This window comes from Dipodomys merriami, unplaced genomic scaffold (assembly GCF_024711535.1).
Source record: "Dipodomys merriami isolate MVZ:Mamm:240054 unplaced genomic scaffold, mDipMer1.0.p SCAF_2783, whole genome shotgun sequence".
NCBI classification, from domain to species: Eukaryota; Metazoa; Chordata; class Mammalia; order Rodentia; family Heteromyidae; genus Dipodomys; species Dipodomys merriami.
This window is the reverse complement of record NW_027204252.1, coordinates 12172-31038: the sequence shown is the minus strand read 5'-3', so window position 1 is coordinate 31038 and position 18867 is coordinate 12172. Positions and strand designations below refer to the sequence as shown.

At 35.6% G+C, this 18867-nt stretch overlaps 1 protein-coding gene across 1 annotated transcript; it reads left to right on the top strand.

The window, feature by feature from the left end:
• The first annotated feature begins 269 nt into the window (after positions 1-269).
• Positions 270-17983, top strand: LOC138837895 (gametocyte-specific factor 1-like). The gene is made up of 7 exons (XM_070036920.1): positions 270-424; positions 1564-1602; positions 2149-2249; positions 12802-12928; positions 13018-13101; positions 13471-13534; positions 17208-17983. Exons 2-7 carry the CDS (start codon positions 1593-1595, stop codon positions 17230-17232), a joined length of 411 nt encoding a protein of 136 aa, XP_069893021.1. The 5' UTR covers positions 270-424; positions 1564-1592; the 3' UTR covers positions 17233-17983.
• The last annotated feature ends 884 nt before the right edge of the window (positions 17984-18867 follow it).

The window sequence follows — 18867 nt, the reverse complement described above, 5'->3', positions numbered from 1 at the left end:
TATATAGACCATAGTAAGTGTACAGATGTCTAGGCAGAACAATTTACATAGAACCAGTAGTTGATGTGTAGATCAAAAGTCTGACACATACATTCACATTATTGCTCTACTGAATACTTACACATTTCTATTAAACTGAATTGGAGTCCACAAAGCATACCAAAAAGAAATGGGACTTTGTCTTCCGGGTTCAAGCCGGAAGTCAGCACTTCCGTTGTCATATGCGGAAGTATGGCTGAGTTCCGTCAGTTGGTTAAACGGAAGTGAGATTTATGAGCTACATCACAATAGCGGTGGCCCCATGCAGAGAAGTCATTATACAGAAGTAGCTGTTGCTGTGGAAAACCTACGAGTAGGACATCGTCTGTCGTGAGGGGAAGAGATCCTGACTTGATTGGTGAATCCAGTTAACTGAAGGAGACAGGTAATAGTCCCTTGCCCTTTTTTCCTACTTTTACCTCTTAGACATGTAAATTATCATTTTCCCTCACGTATGTGACTGGGACATTTCTCGCTGACATCCCAAATGTAGTTCTTATAATTTTCTCTAATGAGGCAGTATTGTTTCATTGGTAAAATAATGAAAATTCTTTACTTCCTTAGACTTCAGAAAATACCTATTTTCATTCTGGGAATTTGAAATTTACTTTTATTCCCGTCACTTTTATGTGCGTCAAAGTAATCAGAGGTTTAATGTCTTCTGGCTCTGCTTCATGGCCACTAGACACTGTACTCCAGAAATTTACTACCTCTTGAACGACAGCACCCATCTCTAACTTTGACTCTAACGTGTCTCAATGATTTCTTTGCTTTGTGATACGTAACCTCTCTAAGAAGCAGTTATCTGAATAATAGTCCATACTGATCTTACAATCTGAATAGGAATAACGATATATCTATATCTATATAAGTGCATATTTTCAATAGGTATTAGATATTTGAAAGATGGAATATGGAATTTGTTAATTCAGACATCAATAATTTAGAAAACCTTTTCCACATTCGCTTAAAAGTTGTCATGATGCATCACCTCCGTTTTGGTATAATGAAGAAAAATGCCTGAAAAATATGAACTTTTTTGAGTTCAAAAGTTACACATTTCTGGGGCTGAGAAGGTGGTTTAGTGGTAGAGTGCTTGCCTTGCATGCATTAAGGCCCTGGCTTCGATTCCTCAGCACCACATGTACAAAAAGAAAGAAAAACGCTGGAAGTGGCGCTGTGGTTCAAGTGGTAGAGCGCTAGCCTTGAGCTGTAGAGCTGAGGGACAGCGCCCAGACCCAGAGTACAGGCCCCATGTCAGGACATCCCCCGCCTTCATCTCGTTCCCCCCCCTCCCCCCCCCCGCCAAAAAAGTTACACATTTCTATAGCTTGTTATAAGTGACCATGTTTTGTGAAGTAGACAGATATCAATATATTTCAAGTGTGTCTAGCAACAAAAATTATTAGAGATGAATAGGTTGTACCCAGTTTCTCATATCGCTGACAAAATCCCAACATTTAATACTTGTGGTTTTGAAGTATTTAGTCATGTTTTCTCTCAGAGAATTTTTCTCATCCTCAGGACTTGCTGATATTTATCTGACTGTCACAATGGAAAAAGGTAAAAATGTTTACGCATTTATTTGGGGGAATTATTTTTTTTTCTTGTTTGGAATCACAGAAAGTATATTGACAGGAACTGAGAGAATAGGATAGTAGGATTCGTCCTGATTGAATCTGAAACTTTAGACATTTTGATAATTATAACTTTGAATTTTGATGTGCTAGATTGAAAGGTGAAAAAGAATGTAAAATATTTGCACATTCTAGATGTAAATGTAAGACAGCAAATAAATCAGGGATGCTCAATGGATGTATGATTTCAGAAGATAAAACAAGCTAAGAGTTCCATTTGATTCCAATCAATACTTAGAATAAATTATAGAATCAATAACTAGAATAAATATTTTTCATAAAAAAATTAAGAACTATCTAATAGGAACTGACAGTACATCAGAAGTTAAATTCCAGAGTGATACTCTTTGTCATATTTTGAATTCCCCAAATAGGTATTCCAGATTAAGATAGAGTTAATAATGGAAACAACATTGAAGACTTGCATGTTCCCCAATATATTGATTTTCCCGAGGTATTTGTTCTCTTTCAGAGGAATCGGTGGATCCTGAGAGGTTATTGCAGTGTCCCTATGATAAAAATCACAAAATCAGATCATGCAGGTTCCCATACCATCTTGTGAAATGTAAAGAGGTAATGTTTCATTGGAACATGTTGATATTACATAATTTCTTTAGTTCATGGATAAATTTGAGTATTTTTATAATAAATTGTGGGAAATGTATGAGAAAATATGAGAGAGACTGTGGGCATAAATGTCATAGTGAGATTTTTGTATTTCTTCTGAAATCTCTGCAGCATGTAATGGAAAGGAAGACAATCATAGTCCAACTTGTTTATTTCTAGAGACGTATTTCTAGATCCCTATTCAAAGCAGAACAAAGGCAAGATCTTTTGTGTGGGCAATTATGTCAAACCGTGTGTGCCATATTTCACAAACATTAGAGGTGGTTGCCTTTTCCTCCCCATTGCCTAATGGCCAAAATGTAAATTAATGGTATTCTTAAACATTATTTCATTAAAACACCCACTGTATTATCATATGGCCTAGAATTCAGTTTGTATACTGTACTTTTCATGCCATGGTTATCAACAAAACATGGGAGATGCATTGTGTCTCTTTTCTATATTGAGGGTATTTATTACAAAATTTCTTTTCACCAAAAATTTCTTAATATGAAATGCTACAATAAGTTCCAGAGCTGTAGGAGAGGCATAGTTTCTGCTATTTTGTTTGCAAAGAAGACACATGTGATGACCCTCCATTTTGGATATTTTCAAATATATTGTGAATCACTTTATCTATGCATTTGTAAATTGCATATAAATAACCTATATTTGAGTAAACATAGGCCAAAATTGAGCACATATGTACGCTTCTAAACTTCCATATACAATTTATGGATCTTGGCACAGTTTCCTCATGAAAGAAATACTATTAACGTGAAAGTTTGATATCACTGTATCATTTTTTAATGCCATCCCAGGCAGGAGAGTCATAAACCTTCTTATCTCCCCGATCAAATGAGAATAGAAGAAGTGCTATGGTGAAAATTGTAGAAGTCTAGCCTGTGCAAAAGGATGCACTCGTTTTTTTTCCTTCCCCTCCCCAAATTAGATAAATGTATATACATGATGCAGTGCACTAGAATCAAATGCAGTGAACACAGGGGTTAGACCAGGGGGAGGAACACACCAAAGGAAAAAAATCACATTGTTCATAACAAATACCTTAAAAATTATAACAAGAATGAAAAACAAAAACAAAAAAAAAACACTTGTATCCCTATCTTATTGTTTATTTCATTTAACATCTTTTTAAATAAGGTTTTTATTATAAAATACTGTACAGTGGTTACAGTTACAGGAGGAAGATAATGAGTACTATTCTTATCAAGCATTTTTGCCTCCTCCTTTGACTTTCCCCTGCCATCCCTACCCCCGTCTCGAGAACTACATTCCCCTCCCACACTGCTTAAATTATAATGTTCATTTTTGACATAGTGTACTTTTAAAATAAATTTTACTGTGAAAACATGTACAGAGGGATTACAATTAATGAGTGTATTTTTATCCAAAATTGTTGCCTCGTCCTTTGTTTTTCCCCTACCATCCTGTCCCTCCCAACTCTTCAACTACACTCCCTTACCCCAATCCTCACCTCTGCTTAAATTGTAAAGTTCGTTTTTCAAAATAACGTCTTGTACATCTCATTGTTGCAATAGATCGATTTGTATCCCTATTTAAACATTTTGTTATTTCCCTTCCCCTCCCTAAATCATACTAACACCAAATACAGTGCAAACAGGGGTTATGCCATGGGGGAGGGACATACAAAACAAAAACAAAAATCCCATGGTCCCTTATAAATATGCTAGAAACAAGAGCAAGGAAGAAAAAAAAAACACCTATGTCACTATCTTGGGTTCATTTCAATTTATCATCTTATCTGACCTTTGCTGCTTGTCCCAGATATATACCAGTTATTGGTAATAAAGGAAACTATGAGACCTATGTTTCTTTGGGCCTGGCATACTTCACTTAATGTAATTTTTTCCAAGTCTTTCCATTTGCTAACAAATGGGGCCATGCCATTCTTTATGATGGAGGCATAGAATTCCATTGTGTATATATACTACATTTTTTTTGATCCATTCATCTACTGAGGAGCATCTGGGTGGGTTCCATATCTTAGTTATGGTAAATAATGCTGCAATGAACATAGTTGTACTTGTAGTTTTAGTATGGTCTCTTTTGTGAACATGTGGGTAAATGCCCAAAAGTGGGATTGCTGGGTCATAGGGGAACTCTGGGTGGAGTCTGGGGTGAGGAGGAATCTCAATGTTTTTTTGATTTGCATTTCTTTTATGGCTAGAGAGGTTGAGCATATCTTCATGTGTCTATTTGCCATTATTTTTTTTCCTTCAGAGAAGTTTCTTTTTCAGTCTTTAGTGCACTTACTTAATTGGCAGTTGTTTCTTTGAGGATTATTTGTTGTGGGATTTCATTTTTACAGTTTCAAGTATATTATATATATGAGACTCTTAGTGAAGATCTTTTCCCAATGCTTGGGCTTTCTATTGATCTTGCTTTGTATGTCCTTTGCCTTGCAGAACAGTGCAGCTTCATGCAACCCCATTTGTCCAAACTTTCTTTGAATTCTTGTGTTTCTGAGTCTCTATTAAAAAAATTTCGGCCTGGGCCAAGGTGACCAAAGGTTTCTCTTATTACATCCTGTAATGTTCGCAGGGTGTCTGCTTTTACTCCAAGGTCATTAATCCATTTGGAGTTGATTCTGTTGCAGGGTGATATATAAGGGTCTAGCTTTAGTTTTCTACAGGTGATTAGCCAATTTTGCCAGAACCATTTACTGAAAAAGCTATCCTTCCATTTCAGTTTTTTAGGTCCCTTATCAAAGATTCTGTGGCAATTGGTCTGTGGTTTTTGGGTATTCAATTCGATTCCATTGGTCCTCTTTTTGTGCCACTATCAAGCTGTTTTGACTACGATGGCTTTGTAGTAGAGTTTCAAATTTGGTATTGATATTCCTCCAGCACTGTTCTGTTAAGAATTGTTTTTGCTATTCATGGTTTCTTATTGTTCCATATAAAATATTGGATTATTTCTTCTAATTCCTTAAAGAATGAGGCTGGAATATTGATAGCTATCCCATTGAATTTATAGGTAGGTTTGGGAAGTATTCCCATTTCCACGATGTTGATCCTTCCAATCCAGGAACATGGGAGGATTTTCCCCATTCTAAGATCTATTTTGATTTTCTCTTTCAGATTTTTAATGTTTTCATCATAGATTTCTTTCACTTCTTTGGTTAATTCCTAGATATTTTATTTTTTGTGTGGCTACTAAGAATGGAGTTGCTTTCCTTATTTCAGCTGCTCTCTTCTCATTGTTGCCATACAGAAAAGTCATTGATTTTAAAGTTTAATTTTATAACCTGCTACTTTGCCAAAGTTTGAATCAGCTCAAGTAATTTGGGAGTGGAGTCCATGTGATTTCTCAAAATACAAGATCATGTCTTCTGCAAAGAAGGAGAGTTTTACTTCATTTTATCCAATTTGGATCCCCTTAGTATTTGCATCTTGTCTTATTGCTATAGTTAGTCATTCTAGCATTAAATTGAAGAAAAGTGGAGAGAGTGGGCATCCTTGTCTCCTTCCTGAAGTTAGAAGAAATGGCTTTAATTTTTCACCATTGAGAACAATAATGAGCCTTTATTGTTTTGAGGAATGTTCCATGGATTCCTAGATTTCCAGAGCCTTCATTATAAAGGTGTGTTGGATCTGGTCAAATGCTATTTGTGGATCTATTGAGATAACTATCCTTATCCTTGGTCTATTTTATGTGATGAATTATATTAATTGATTGGCATATATTGAACCAGCTAAGTATTCCTGAAATGAATGCTGATTGATCATCGTGTATGATTTTTGGATGAATTGTTGAAGTTGATTGACCAAAATTTTGTTGAGAAATTTTGCATCGATATTCATCAAAGAAATGGGTCCCTAGTTCTCTTTCTTTGATGAGTTCCTGCCTGGTTTTGAGATGAGGTTTATGATGGCTTCATAGAAAGAGTTTGGTAGTGTACATTCCCTTCCAAATTCATTGAAGAATTGGAGGAGTATTGGTGTAAATAGTCCTTTGAAGGCCTTGTAGAATTCTGCTGGAAATCTATTCAGTCCTGGGATTTTCCTACATGGGAGGTCTCTTATTGCTGTTTCTATTTCAGTGCTTGATATGGGCAGGTTAACATGTTTTAACTCATGTTGTTTTAGTTCCAGTATGTCGATATTTGCTAGGAGAATGTCCATTTTTGCCAAGTTCTCAAAGATAGTAGCATAACAGTTTGAGAAGTTTTCCCTTATAATGTTCTGAAACGTGATTGTTTCTGTGGTGATATTTCCATTCTCAACTCTGAGTTTATTTATTTAGGTGTGTTATCTTCTTTTTCTGAGATTTGCAAACGGTCTGTCAGTTTTGTTAATTTTTTCCGAAGAACAAACTGATTGTTTTATGGAGTGTTTCTATTGTTTTGTTTTGGGGTTTTTTTTGGATTCTAATTCATTTAATTCTGATTTAAGTTTTTTCTATCTACTGTATTGGGGTTTATCTTTCTGCTCTTTTTCAAGGAGTTTCATATGTCTCATTCAATTATTGGGTTTAGATCTCTCCAATTTGTTGATGTAAGAACTCAGAGCTATAAACATGAACATTTGAATTTCCTTTCTAATCTCTTCCATGAGCCACCGGTGGTTCAAGAGTGTGTTGTTCAGCCCCCATGTATTACCGGACTTTCTTTGGTGGCTTTTGGTGTTGAGTTCTTGTGGTCTGAGAGAATGCAGGGCATAATTTCAGTGTTTCTGAATCTGGAGAAGTTTGCTTTGTGACCTAAAATGGAGTCTGTTTTTGAAAAAGCACCATGTGCTTGAGAAAAATGTGAATTCTAGTGCTGGTGGGTGAAATATTCAGTAGATACCTTTTAAATTTAGTTGATCTATGCAGTTTTTTAGATTGGCAGTTTCTCTGTTGAGTTTTTGCCATGTTGATATAGATAGGATAGATAGATAGATAGACAGACAGATAGATAGATAGATAGATAGATAGATAGATAGATAGATAGATAGATAGATAGATATAGATAGATAGATAGATAGATAGATAGATAGATAGATAGATAGATAGATAGATAGATGATAGATGGGATAGTGCTGTGTTAAAGTCCCCAGGAATTAATGTCTTTGGATCTATATGAGACTTGAGGGAAAGTAGTGTTTCTTGGATAAATTTGGTGCTCTGTTATTTGACGAATAGATATTTAGAATGTTAATATCCTCCTGAAGGAGAGATCTCTTAATTAGTATGTAGAACCTTCTTTATTGTTCCTCACTAATTTTAATTTGAAATCTATTTTATCGATATAAGTATTGAAATTTCCACCTGTTAATGGGGGCTCTTTGCTTGGTAGATTTTATTCCAGCCTTTCACTTTCAAAATATGTTTGGACTTATGGGCAAGGTGTGACTCCTGAAGGCAACAGATACAAGATTCCTGCTTTTTAATTCAACTACTCCTGGCACTGTGGCTGTGTGGTGAAGTACTTGCCTAGAATGCATGAAGCCCTGGGTTCAATTCTTCAGTACCACCTACCTGTAAATGCCAGAAATCGTGCTGTGGCTCAAACGGTAGAGAGATAACCTTTAGCAAAACAGCTCAGGAACAGTGCCTGGGCTCTGAGTTCAAGCCCCAGGACTAGCAAAAATAAATAAATAATTTTCTTTAATTCAACTACTTAGTTTATGTCCCTTAATTGGAGAGTTAAGTCCATTGATATTGAGAGTTAGGACTAAAAGGTGTTTGGTAGTTCCTGCCAAATTTTCCACCTTCTCGGGGGCTGCAATAACTGGGTTCTTCTTATTGTTCTTGGATTCTCAGTTTGGGTGCAGTTTCTTTAGACTTCATTTTGGTCTTGTTGGTTTTCTATGGGTAGTACATCTTTAAGTATCTTTTGTAGGGATGGTTTGGTTGAGATCTATTGTTTCACTTTTTCTTTGCTATGGGAGATTTTTAATTGACCTTTGGTTATGAAGGAGAGTTTGACTGGGTACAGTATTCTTGGTTGGTAGTTCTTTCATTTTAGGGCATGGAATACATAATTCCAGGCTCCTCTTGGTTTAATTGTCTCTGCTGAGAAAGCTGAGGTTATTCTAATTGGGTCCCTTTATGGGTGATTTATCTTTTCTCCTTGATATCTTCAAGGATTTTCTCCTTGGTCTAAATTTTCTCCTTGGTCTCCTTGGTCTGTGCAGATTATTATGTGACAGTGGGATATCCTGTTCTGGTCTGGTCTATTTGGGGTTCTAAGTTTCTTGTATCTAAATAGGCCTATCTTTTTGCATGTTAGGGAAGTTCTCTGCTAGGATCCTGTTAAACAAATTTCTTAGACCATTAACTTCTGTCTCTAGGTGTTCCTCTACACCTATTGTCCTTAGATTAAATCTTCTGGTGGTGTCTTCCAAATATGGAATAGATCTATCATGTTTCTTGGATTCGTCTTGGTTAGTTGTGTGTTTTTCTCTCTGTTATCTAGGCTGTCTTCAATCCCTGAGATTCATTCTTCTGCATGGTGTAACCTACTGTCCAGTTTTTCTACTCTGTTTATATTGACTTTTCTTCTAATTGGTCGATTTTGGTGGCTTCCAATTCTCTGTTGCAGTTAAATTTTCGATCCTGTATGAACTTCTTTGCTTTCTTAATTTGGGGACACTGTTTATACTCAAAACACTTAGTTGATTGGTTATGGTTTTCTTGGACTTACATTCATCCTGTCGAGCTTCATTTAGTGTTCCCTTTGTAGTCTGCCTGCAATCCTTCAGTTATTTGTTTATGGATTCCATGAATGCCTCTACTGATCTTTGTCTATTCTCATCCTGCTAATCCAATTCCTGTATTACTCTTTGATTAGCTTTCTCAAGCTCACACTTACTGTGTTTCTCTTTGGGTGTCCTCAGCCTGCTCACACAATTCCTGTCTTTCTCTTTGATGTTCTCAACTGTCCATGCCATTCCTTTCTCTTTGACTGTTCTCAGCCTGCTCATATAATTCCTGTATTATTATTTGACTGTTCCCAGCCTGCTCATGCAATTCCTGTGTTAAACTTTGAGTGGCTTTCTAACACTCTGGAGATTCCTGTAGTAATTCCTGGTTTGCTTCCTCTTGCTCCTTATCTTACCGAGTCCTTTGCAGGTTTTCAGTCTTTTCATTCACCACATTTATGGCAGTGATTGTAGAGCTTTTGGGGATCTCTCCTCTGTATTATTCATTAACTGTTTTGTCAGCTGATTATCATGAGTGGGATTTGAGATACCCGGAATTGCCATTTTTTGGGGGGTTTAGCGATTTTTCTGCCCATTTTGTATGAAAGTAACAATTTTCTTGCAGAGCACTATTTTAAGGCAAGCATCTTCCAAAGCCCTGTAGTTGCACAGTATCTACCAAAGTCCTGTAGTTGCACAGTCAAAATGGCTGCAGATACAATCTAGTTCAAGAGATACAATCTATTCAACATCAAACAACTATGGACTAAAGAACTAAGAAGACCAAAGAGAGATTCAGCAAACCAGAAATTATTAGGTTTAGGGATAATTGTGGGGAAAAATACAATTAGAGGGAAGTGGAGAGGTAAAAGGAGAGTGAGGTTAAAGGAATCCTAATCTCAGTGGGGAAATGGATTGGACAGAGTGAGAGCAGCGAGATTTAAAAAAAAAAAAAAGAAAAATGGAAAAACAAAAATTTATATTTAAGAAATATTACAGTTCAAATTATGTAAGTATAAAGTAATGATATTGATAGAAAAAAAGAATAGGATGAGAGGACGGGAGAAATGAAAAGGAACATGAGTAACTAAAAAATAAAAATTCTTAAAATTGGAGTATGTGAAAGTTATATAGGTGTAAAGAGTTAAACACTACTATTAAAAAGTTAAGCTTAAGAGGTTGTGAATTGAGTAATAGATTTCTCGATTAAGTATGTACACGATGGGGGATAAGGTCTAATAATCGATGACAGATATATAGCTCATGATAAACAGAACATGTATATGTCTGGGAATAAGCAATTATGTTATGTAAAAAAGAAAGAGAAAAGAAGAAATAAAAAGGAAAAAAAAAAGGTCCAAAATATAAAAAGAGATTACAAAAAAAAAAAAGCCCACAATCACACATATACAGCTAAAATACAAATTATGAGAGAAAAAATAATAGAAAACATTTTTTAAAAAATAAAAATAAAACATGGTAGAAAAAACAGTTCTGTGATTTTTTTTGAGTGGGAGGAAGATCTTGTATCTCCCTGTGTCCGTAACCAGGCTCCTAGTGGAGTCACTGGTCTGCTTCTGGTGTTTGTTTTTCCTGCTGTTTGATTGGTTTCTTAAGTTAGTTTGTTAGAGCAGGCAAAAAAATGCTCTGCATTGTCCAGGATTTTTTTTATTCTTTCCCCAAGCTTGTTCAGAGAGAGGGAGATCTGCTTTGAGTACCACACAAAAGGGAGATGGCTGTTTCCTCTATCGTGGAGTTGATATGATATGGCCAGGTTCTAGGTAGGGTTGAGACTTTTCAGCAATCAGTAGCTTTTCCCTGAGGGGCTAGCTCCTGAAAAACTCACAGAGCCAAACCTGGAGCCATTTTCATGGTTTATGTTTACTGAGTTTCAGTTGTTTGCTAGGCTGTTGTTGGGACTGCAGAATCTGTTTCTGTTTACCCAGTGAAGAAAGACAGTCTTCTGGGAGTGAAGCACCCTCTGCCTGGGCAGGCTGATTTTCATTTGAGGGGAAATGAGCTGGGCAGGACAGATCGGTTCCTGGGACTTGCTAAATGGCAGTTTTTGTATTCTTATAAGATCTGAGTTGGAGCTAGCTGCTTGGCAAGGCCTTTGTCAGTATCAAAGATGGAGATCTCTGGTGTGGGGGGGAGTGACAGCCTTCTCACAGGTTCTCTGAGAGAAGTGAATATGATGTCATGGTTGTCTTCATGCGAGACTCTTGGTTCCTGTGCAGTCCTTGGTCTGTGATCTTCAGGATGAAGATTTCTGCTCCTTTTCGGTTCTTACTGGTGGTGAGTAGAATCCACTGGCCCAAAGCATCTGGTGCCCATATTCCAGAACTTGTCTATTGGTATGATGGCCACGGCCACCATCTCCACCGCAGCCACTGCAGCTGCAGCTACCAGCAAGTGCTCAGATCTGTCTCCTGGCTGGACTTTCCCTCTCTGGCCAAACTCTCTGTACTGTGATGGCACAATAGGTGTGATTCTGTAGCCTAGGACTGGTCACTGGAACACTAAAACTGCTTTCTGTGTGAGAACTTGTTTATCCTCCAGCTTCTCTTCCACCATCTTCCTCAGGTCTTCTGACATACAGAGGTTATAACGGGGGGTGGAGGGTAGGTACATAAAAAGAAAAAAAAATCATGCAGTACCTTACAAATATATTACAACAATAGCAGGACAGAAAAAAAACACTTCTGTAGTTATCTTGGGGTTCATTTCTCTTATCATCTTCTCTGAACTTTTCTGCTTGTCTCAGACATATACTATTTATTAGAAAAAAGAAACTATGGGACTTATCCTTCTTGGGGCCTGTCTTACTCACTTAATATAATTTTTTTGTCTTTCCATTTCCTAACAAGGGCATTTCATTTTTCTGATGGTGTCATCGAGCAGTTTTGCCTCCGACTTTATTTTACCAATACCATCCCCTGCTTTCCACCTCCGCAACTACACACCACCCTTGCCTTAACCCTCCTTTTTAATTGTAAAGTTCATTTTTTATGATCCTATGTACATCGCTTTTGAACATTTCTGCTTGTCCTAAATATACACTAGTTATTCGAAATAAGGGAAACAATGGACCTATGTTTCTTTGGGCCTGGCTTACTTCAATCAATATAATATTTTCTGAGTCTTTCCATTTCCAAAATATTGAGCAATATCATTCTTTCTGATGGAGGTATACAATTCCATTTTGTATATATTCACCACATTTTCTTTTTGTTCTATTTTCTTTTTTTTTTAAATTTTATTTTATTTTATTTGAGAACATACTGTACAGAGGGGCTACAATTACATAATGCATTCATCTACTGAGGAGCTTCTGGGGTTGTTCCAAACCTTAGCTATGGAAAATAATGGTGGTAGTTTTGGTCTGGTCTTGTAAGTGATCATTTGGGTAAATGCACAAAAGTGGGATTGTTGGGTAATACAGGAGCTTTATGTGGAGTCTTTTGAGGAACTCCATACTGCTTTGGCATACAGGTTGATCTATTTTAACAATGAAATATATGAGACACTATGTTGAAAATGAACTTTACAAATTTGGTGCGTGGCAAGTAGCAGTAGAAGGAAGGAGTTGGGTAGATGGGGAGGTAAGAGGTCTTAGGGGAAAAACACAGGAGGGAGTAACACTGCCTATAGGAAATGAACTCATTACCTTATTCATATAACTGTAATCCCTGTGTAAAATAACTTTACAATAAAAAATGTGTATTAAAAAAGGAAGTACTAGCACAGTACCTATACTGTGTTGTCAAGCCCGTGGTTGATATCCTGCACAAAGTAATCTAAAAAGAGAAAATTTGAATATGTTTCTTCATATTTAAACTTTTGTCATACAGAATCATCCTGATATTGCTGCCAAATTGGCTACTTGTCCCTTTAATGCTCGCCACCTGGTACCACGAGATCAACTCACTGAACATATTGCAACTTGTATGGACAAAACTTCTCTTGAAGATGATGTAGGTAAGCCTGATAATAAAACACAATCCAACTCAATGTAGGCCCTTTGCACCTGTATACTTCTGTGATGTTAGTTATCTCTTTGTTTGTAGATAACATCATATGGAACGAGAAACAATACAAGAGTTCTGAAAGTACATGGCAATATGTTTCCTCTGAGGAAGACTGGGATAAAGGTAAAAAGCTTGTTGAACTTTCTGTAATTTCCATTATTGAATCTCAACTTACTTTGTGCTGTTGTATGCTTTCTTCCTTTAGGAGTGAAATTAAAAATCTTTGTTCAACTTGGATTGTCTTGTATGCTAATATCAATAACATATATGATAATATGCATTCTTAACTGATTAAAAACCATGTCAAACATTTAAATGATATGTTTTTGCACATGGCTAAGGACTCATTCTTTTCAACCTTTATTATCCAGCTAAAAGTTTCTTGGAAGGCTCTTAAGGCCATCAACCTTGCTGTTTTTCTTTATCGATGTATAATGTTAGAGCCAATCTAAGCTAGCACCTCGATCAAGTATGTAATTCTCCCTTTGGCAGAATCCTTGGAAGATCCTAGCCCAAGTTTTGTTTGGGGCACAAGCAAATCATCTGGCAACAACAGGTAAAGAAAATAATTTTCTTGTGATGTCCTATTTTCTGATAAAATTCAAAGTAAAGAAATAGGATAAATGAATAAATGAATAACAAACTCTGTTCCATATACCCATATATTGTGCTCACTACAAATGAAGTTTGGATTGCTCTCTGTAATTGGTGGCAAAAGTCAAGTATAGTTTCACTAGGACCAATAAGATTGTAATCACCCAAATTACTTTAAATCAGAATTAGCTTATCTGAATGTTCTTCTCATTCTGTTATAATCAATTTAAATCCGGGAAGCCATACATAACAGTATTATGTTGGGCCAACCTTTTTATAACCATTTTCATGAATTCAGGATTCACTCATCACATCAATTATGATAGTGTAAATGGAAGTATCTTCCACTGGTAATTGATAAATGTACAGACTTACGGGTGGGTTACCATGTCTTCCTTCTGAAATTCATTAAAGAATATTATACGAATGTCTATCTGATTTAAATTTTCTCCACAAATTAGTATAAAATATTTGAGGAGATTCTTGAGATGATTTACAATTTGCACTTTGCAAAGATACGTATTAATACAATGTATTTAGAAGTATATTTTAGCAGCAACTCATACATGGATTTCATCTTTCACATTCCTGTATGAAGTATAAATATACATTGGTATGGTATAGATTGGAAATTCAAAATTAGCTGTGCAACTACAAAAGTTATGCTATCTCTTTGTGAGTAGTTATGACATTGTTGAAAGAATTTTAATTGCTAGAATGAACTTGTCCTTCTAGAGTCACAAAATAGATTATATTTTTGATTTTCTGGAATTTGAAAACATCAAGGCTCTCTGACATGGTAAGATGGCAAACACATTAAAAAGTGAAGAGTAATTGGCTTTTCTTGGAATTCTTCATGAGCCTTTATTTAATTTTGAATCATGTAATTAGTCTTGCTTGCCGATATGAGACCTCTTTCTTTTTATAACTGAGACAAAAGATTCTAGATGTATTGATAATGTTAAGAATTTTCTCATCTGATCAGTCTAGAAAAATTTAAAAAAAAAACAACGCATTCAACGTAAGACCAAGGAGAATTTATGTGAGCCTGTCACCACAGTCAGGCCTCATATATTCTTCCTGTGGAAAGGTAGTAAGCATACTAAGTATTTGTCTTCAATTGTCTGTTGTATGTCAAACATATTATAATATTATGTGAAGGATGAATTGGCAGTTTATATGGTAAAGATTTTGCTGAGGATGAGTAATAGTAATAGATAAATTCACCCTTTTATCTGATGATAATTTGCTAATTCATGAAGATTATAGCGAGGTCTAAAGCTCATCCTGTTTACAAACTGAACCTATTAATTTAGTGTTTGATCAACAGAATATATTGATTCTTTGTGTTAGGGTGTTTCTCATCCTCTGTCATGCAGAGGAAAATGAATATGTCTTGGGAAACAATTCTGAGGTAGAAAACCACACTTGAGCCAGGCCAGGTGATAATGTTAATTCTTGCATCTCACGTGTCTGACACATAAGGATGTAATTATAGATTAATGAAGTGAAAGATTTTTTTTCAGATTCATTTATGGAATTAATTCCTTCGAATTCGATAGTATAGAGAGCATTCTCCTTAAGGAAAACCATGGTTACTCATAGACCTGCCGTGTGCATGAATATTGGGAACAAAGACGCTCAAAAATCTTCAGCGCACTCTGGATAACAGAGAAAAGAAACCTGTTACAGGTTGCTTAGGGACCTATAAGAGGCTGATATCTGAGGATCAGATCTCAGGAATATTTGTCAAACTCTCATCAACAATTAACCATCTAAAAACTGGGAGTGTCTCTCTAGCTCAAGTGGTAGAACATTTGAGCTCTGAAGAGCTCAGGGACCATGCCCAAGCCCAAAGTTCAATCCCAATGACCAACAAGAACAATAACCAAAGACAGGAATGTAATGTAATATGCATCAACAATGTCCCATACTCCCTGGTATTTCCAAAATCTCTGAAGTTTTTCCTTCCACATAAGAGCCAGTTAGATTTTATTCACTCCCTACTCATAATATCATGTATTTTCTCTATGAATTTTAGAGTAATGTTTAATGGGGCAGTGATATTTCCTTACTTCATTGGTTATTAGAACACATAATTTGACCCAATGGGATTACTAATTCTCTTCCCTTATGCAAAAATGTCTTACTTATGGAATTATAATTTCTCTGGATCTAAACAGTAGATAAGAGTAAAGAACCTGAAAATTCATGAGAATCTGTGACAGTGTAGGAGACCAGGCTACTTGTTGATTTGTCTCTTCAAGATTTATACAACCCTAGCTTTGCCATTATAGGCTCACACACACACACACACACACACACACACACACACACACACACACACACACATATATATATATATGCAAATATATATGTATATTTATATATATTTATATGTGTGTGTGAGCTGATTTATGTCTATAATCAGATATTTCTTTTACCTGTCCATTTGTAGATGCAAATTTTGTGTCTGTGTGTGTGCAAACTAAAATGGTGTACATTTTTTCCTACTCTGTTTCAACACCTATAAGTCGATGCTGGGCACATTACTATGTTTTGTGTAATTGAAAATGAGGGTATTTTTCCTGCCTTCAATTCTTGATTTTGCTCAGTCATGACAAAAATTAATAACAGGTTATCATGGATTTTTTCATGTGTCTTCGATTGATCCCTAAGCTCGATCCAAGTGATATTTTCCAAACGTTGGTATGTCCCTGGCATATATATAATTCTCATAACCATACATATTTGAGAAAGCAGTGTTAATGTAGGAAGGTTACCCTTAGTTAATGGAAATTTTCTATGTTCATTTTAAAGTCCAATGTTTCAGTCTTCATACTGAAAGGTGACATGCATATTTGTCTTAAAGGCTAATTATTTTTCTGAACTGCTGGATATATTTACCTGATACCACTCCAAAATGTCATTGTGACTTCACAATAGCATTTGTTTTGTCCACACAAAAAATGGAAAAGCCGTTTATTTGTTTGAGGCATAGAATATGTCTTGTAACTGTACCTGAAGGTATTTGTATTGTATCCCTTCATATTTTACTAACCTACCATAAAGCATGTATCTTTTGGTAGGATAGATCTCATAAAACAATCCCTCTTTGTGGTTTGTTTTTATGCATCCATTCACAAATATTGAAATTGAGTGGTAAGTTCATTGCAATAACATTATATAGTAAAACCACTATGGATTTTCTTCCTATTTTTCTGGATGCATGATACATCCATGGTTATATTACAAGAAATCTCGTTCAGAAACTGTGCCAAGATATGGCTGAGCCTGAATGGGTGACAGAGTAAATTTTGAAGAACTGGAAAATAATCGCTGAAGTATCAGATTGGCTAGCGTCATATTTCAAATGTGCAATGAAGTTTCAATGTGTTGAGGCAGAGAGTGTCCAAGTGTAATATGTGAGGCTTGTATACAACGATCAAATTTCAATGGAAAGGGACGTGGAAGTAAGCAAGAAATTTTTTGAAAATAGCTGATGATGTGCTCTCATTAGTTTTTGAATATCTCTCGAACTGCAAGTGAAGTTCTTGTTTATATGCAAAGTACAAATATATATATTCTAGTGTTCTCCACAGAAAGTAAAATAATATTTTTCTATTTCTTTGCAGGAAACATTCTATGAACAAACCATGAGTTCAAACCATTTCTCATTGTTTCATTTACATTTTACATTTATTAATATATTGTGATGCTCACTCAACCAAATGAATTCATTTTAACTTCTACTACCAATTCAATCTCTATTCACCTTTATCTTGAATACAGACGCAAAGCCGGGTGTTTATGTCCTTATTGGAATTCACCATGTCACTATCCACATAGACATGGTAATGTTGGAATATAGAAACTCCAATAATTACATCAAAATCTACATTTGTTTCCCAATAGAGAACAAATCATAATTCATTATTCATTGTTCTTACGTTTGCCTGTGAATATCATCTTCCATTTCATATATTGATATAATTGGATATATTGGTATAATGAATACATAAAAACTGTAATGGTATTAGTCCTCTTATAAAAATCTTATACCAAATATGTATTCCCATATAAAATGGCCATTAAAATTTCAAAGGGATTTTTCAATCAACATTCTGAAGTATAATTCTTACTATAAAGCTTCTCATCCATCTCATTGATTTCCAAGTATAATCTCATCTAAACAAGGATTCTGGGAGTTCTTTCCAAATATGTGGCAGAAAAGAACAGATAATGTATGTGTACACAAAATACCATTCAAAACTTATTCTTTTGAGGGGGCAAAGTGCAGTTTGTGAAGATAGCATGATTTTGTGCTAAAAATGTGTTTTTGTTTTGTTTTTTACGGCATGAGGATATGCAACATTGGCATTCTAAAATGTTCCAAGAAAGAGTGGACTGTATCTGTAGAGTGTAATAAAAACACTTTTATGGAACCATATTTCATGACTATGTTCATATTCAATTTGTGGGTAATTTTCCCCATATATATATGCCTCCACATACTTATAGTAGACTTGGCACTGTGGTCCAAAACATTCCTCATGCAAAATGGAATAATTTTTGAAGGATATTTTAGGAAGATCCACTTTGTAAAAATTGTTGTTAAGACTCCTATGCAAGACATAGAGTTGAATCTTTTGGGTACAGATGAGGAAGTTAAAGATGTGAGAATGTGGCTCATATTTATTATTCATGTTGAAATGGGAGGGTTTCTTTGTATGGGCTTATTTGTGCACCTATTGTATAATTGCATGTGTTTCTTGGTTTTTATTCAGAAATTGTGAGCAAGAATGAATTCAACATTAATTTGGGAAGGATAGTTTAGAATCTGTAGACTCAGGAAAACCTGAGTGTACAGAGTGATTATAATTACGTATGTACGGCAGTGACTCGTTTTCTTGTCACGTGTTACCTTAGCCCTCATTTTTCTTACACTTTATTCTACTTCAAAACTCCACCGCCCTTGTTGGAAATGCCATTTCCAACATATTGTCTTGTGAGGAATTTTGTGGCATTGGTTCACCCGTTGTCCTCTATCTCAAAAATTTTTGATTCCTCTTCTTTGCCCTAATCACATTAAAGTTTATATAGTCCATAGGCTACCAAATTCAAATATAAAGACAAGAAGGGGGAAACCCTATGAAAAATAAAGGAAAAGGGCAAGTAAAAAGAATCAGTTTTACATAGTATTTTTTGTTTGTTTGTTTGTTTTTTTGGATCCAGTCGAGGGGCCTGAACTCTGGGCCTGGGCACTGTCCCTCAGCTCTTCAGCTCAAGGCTAGC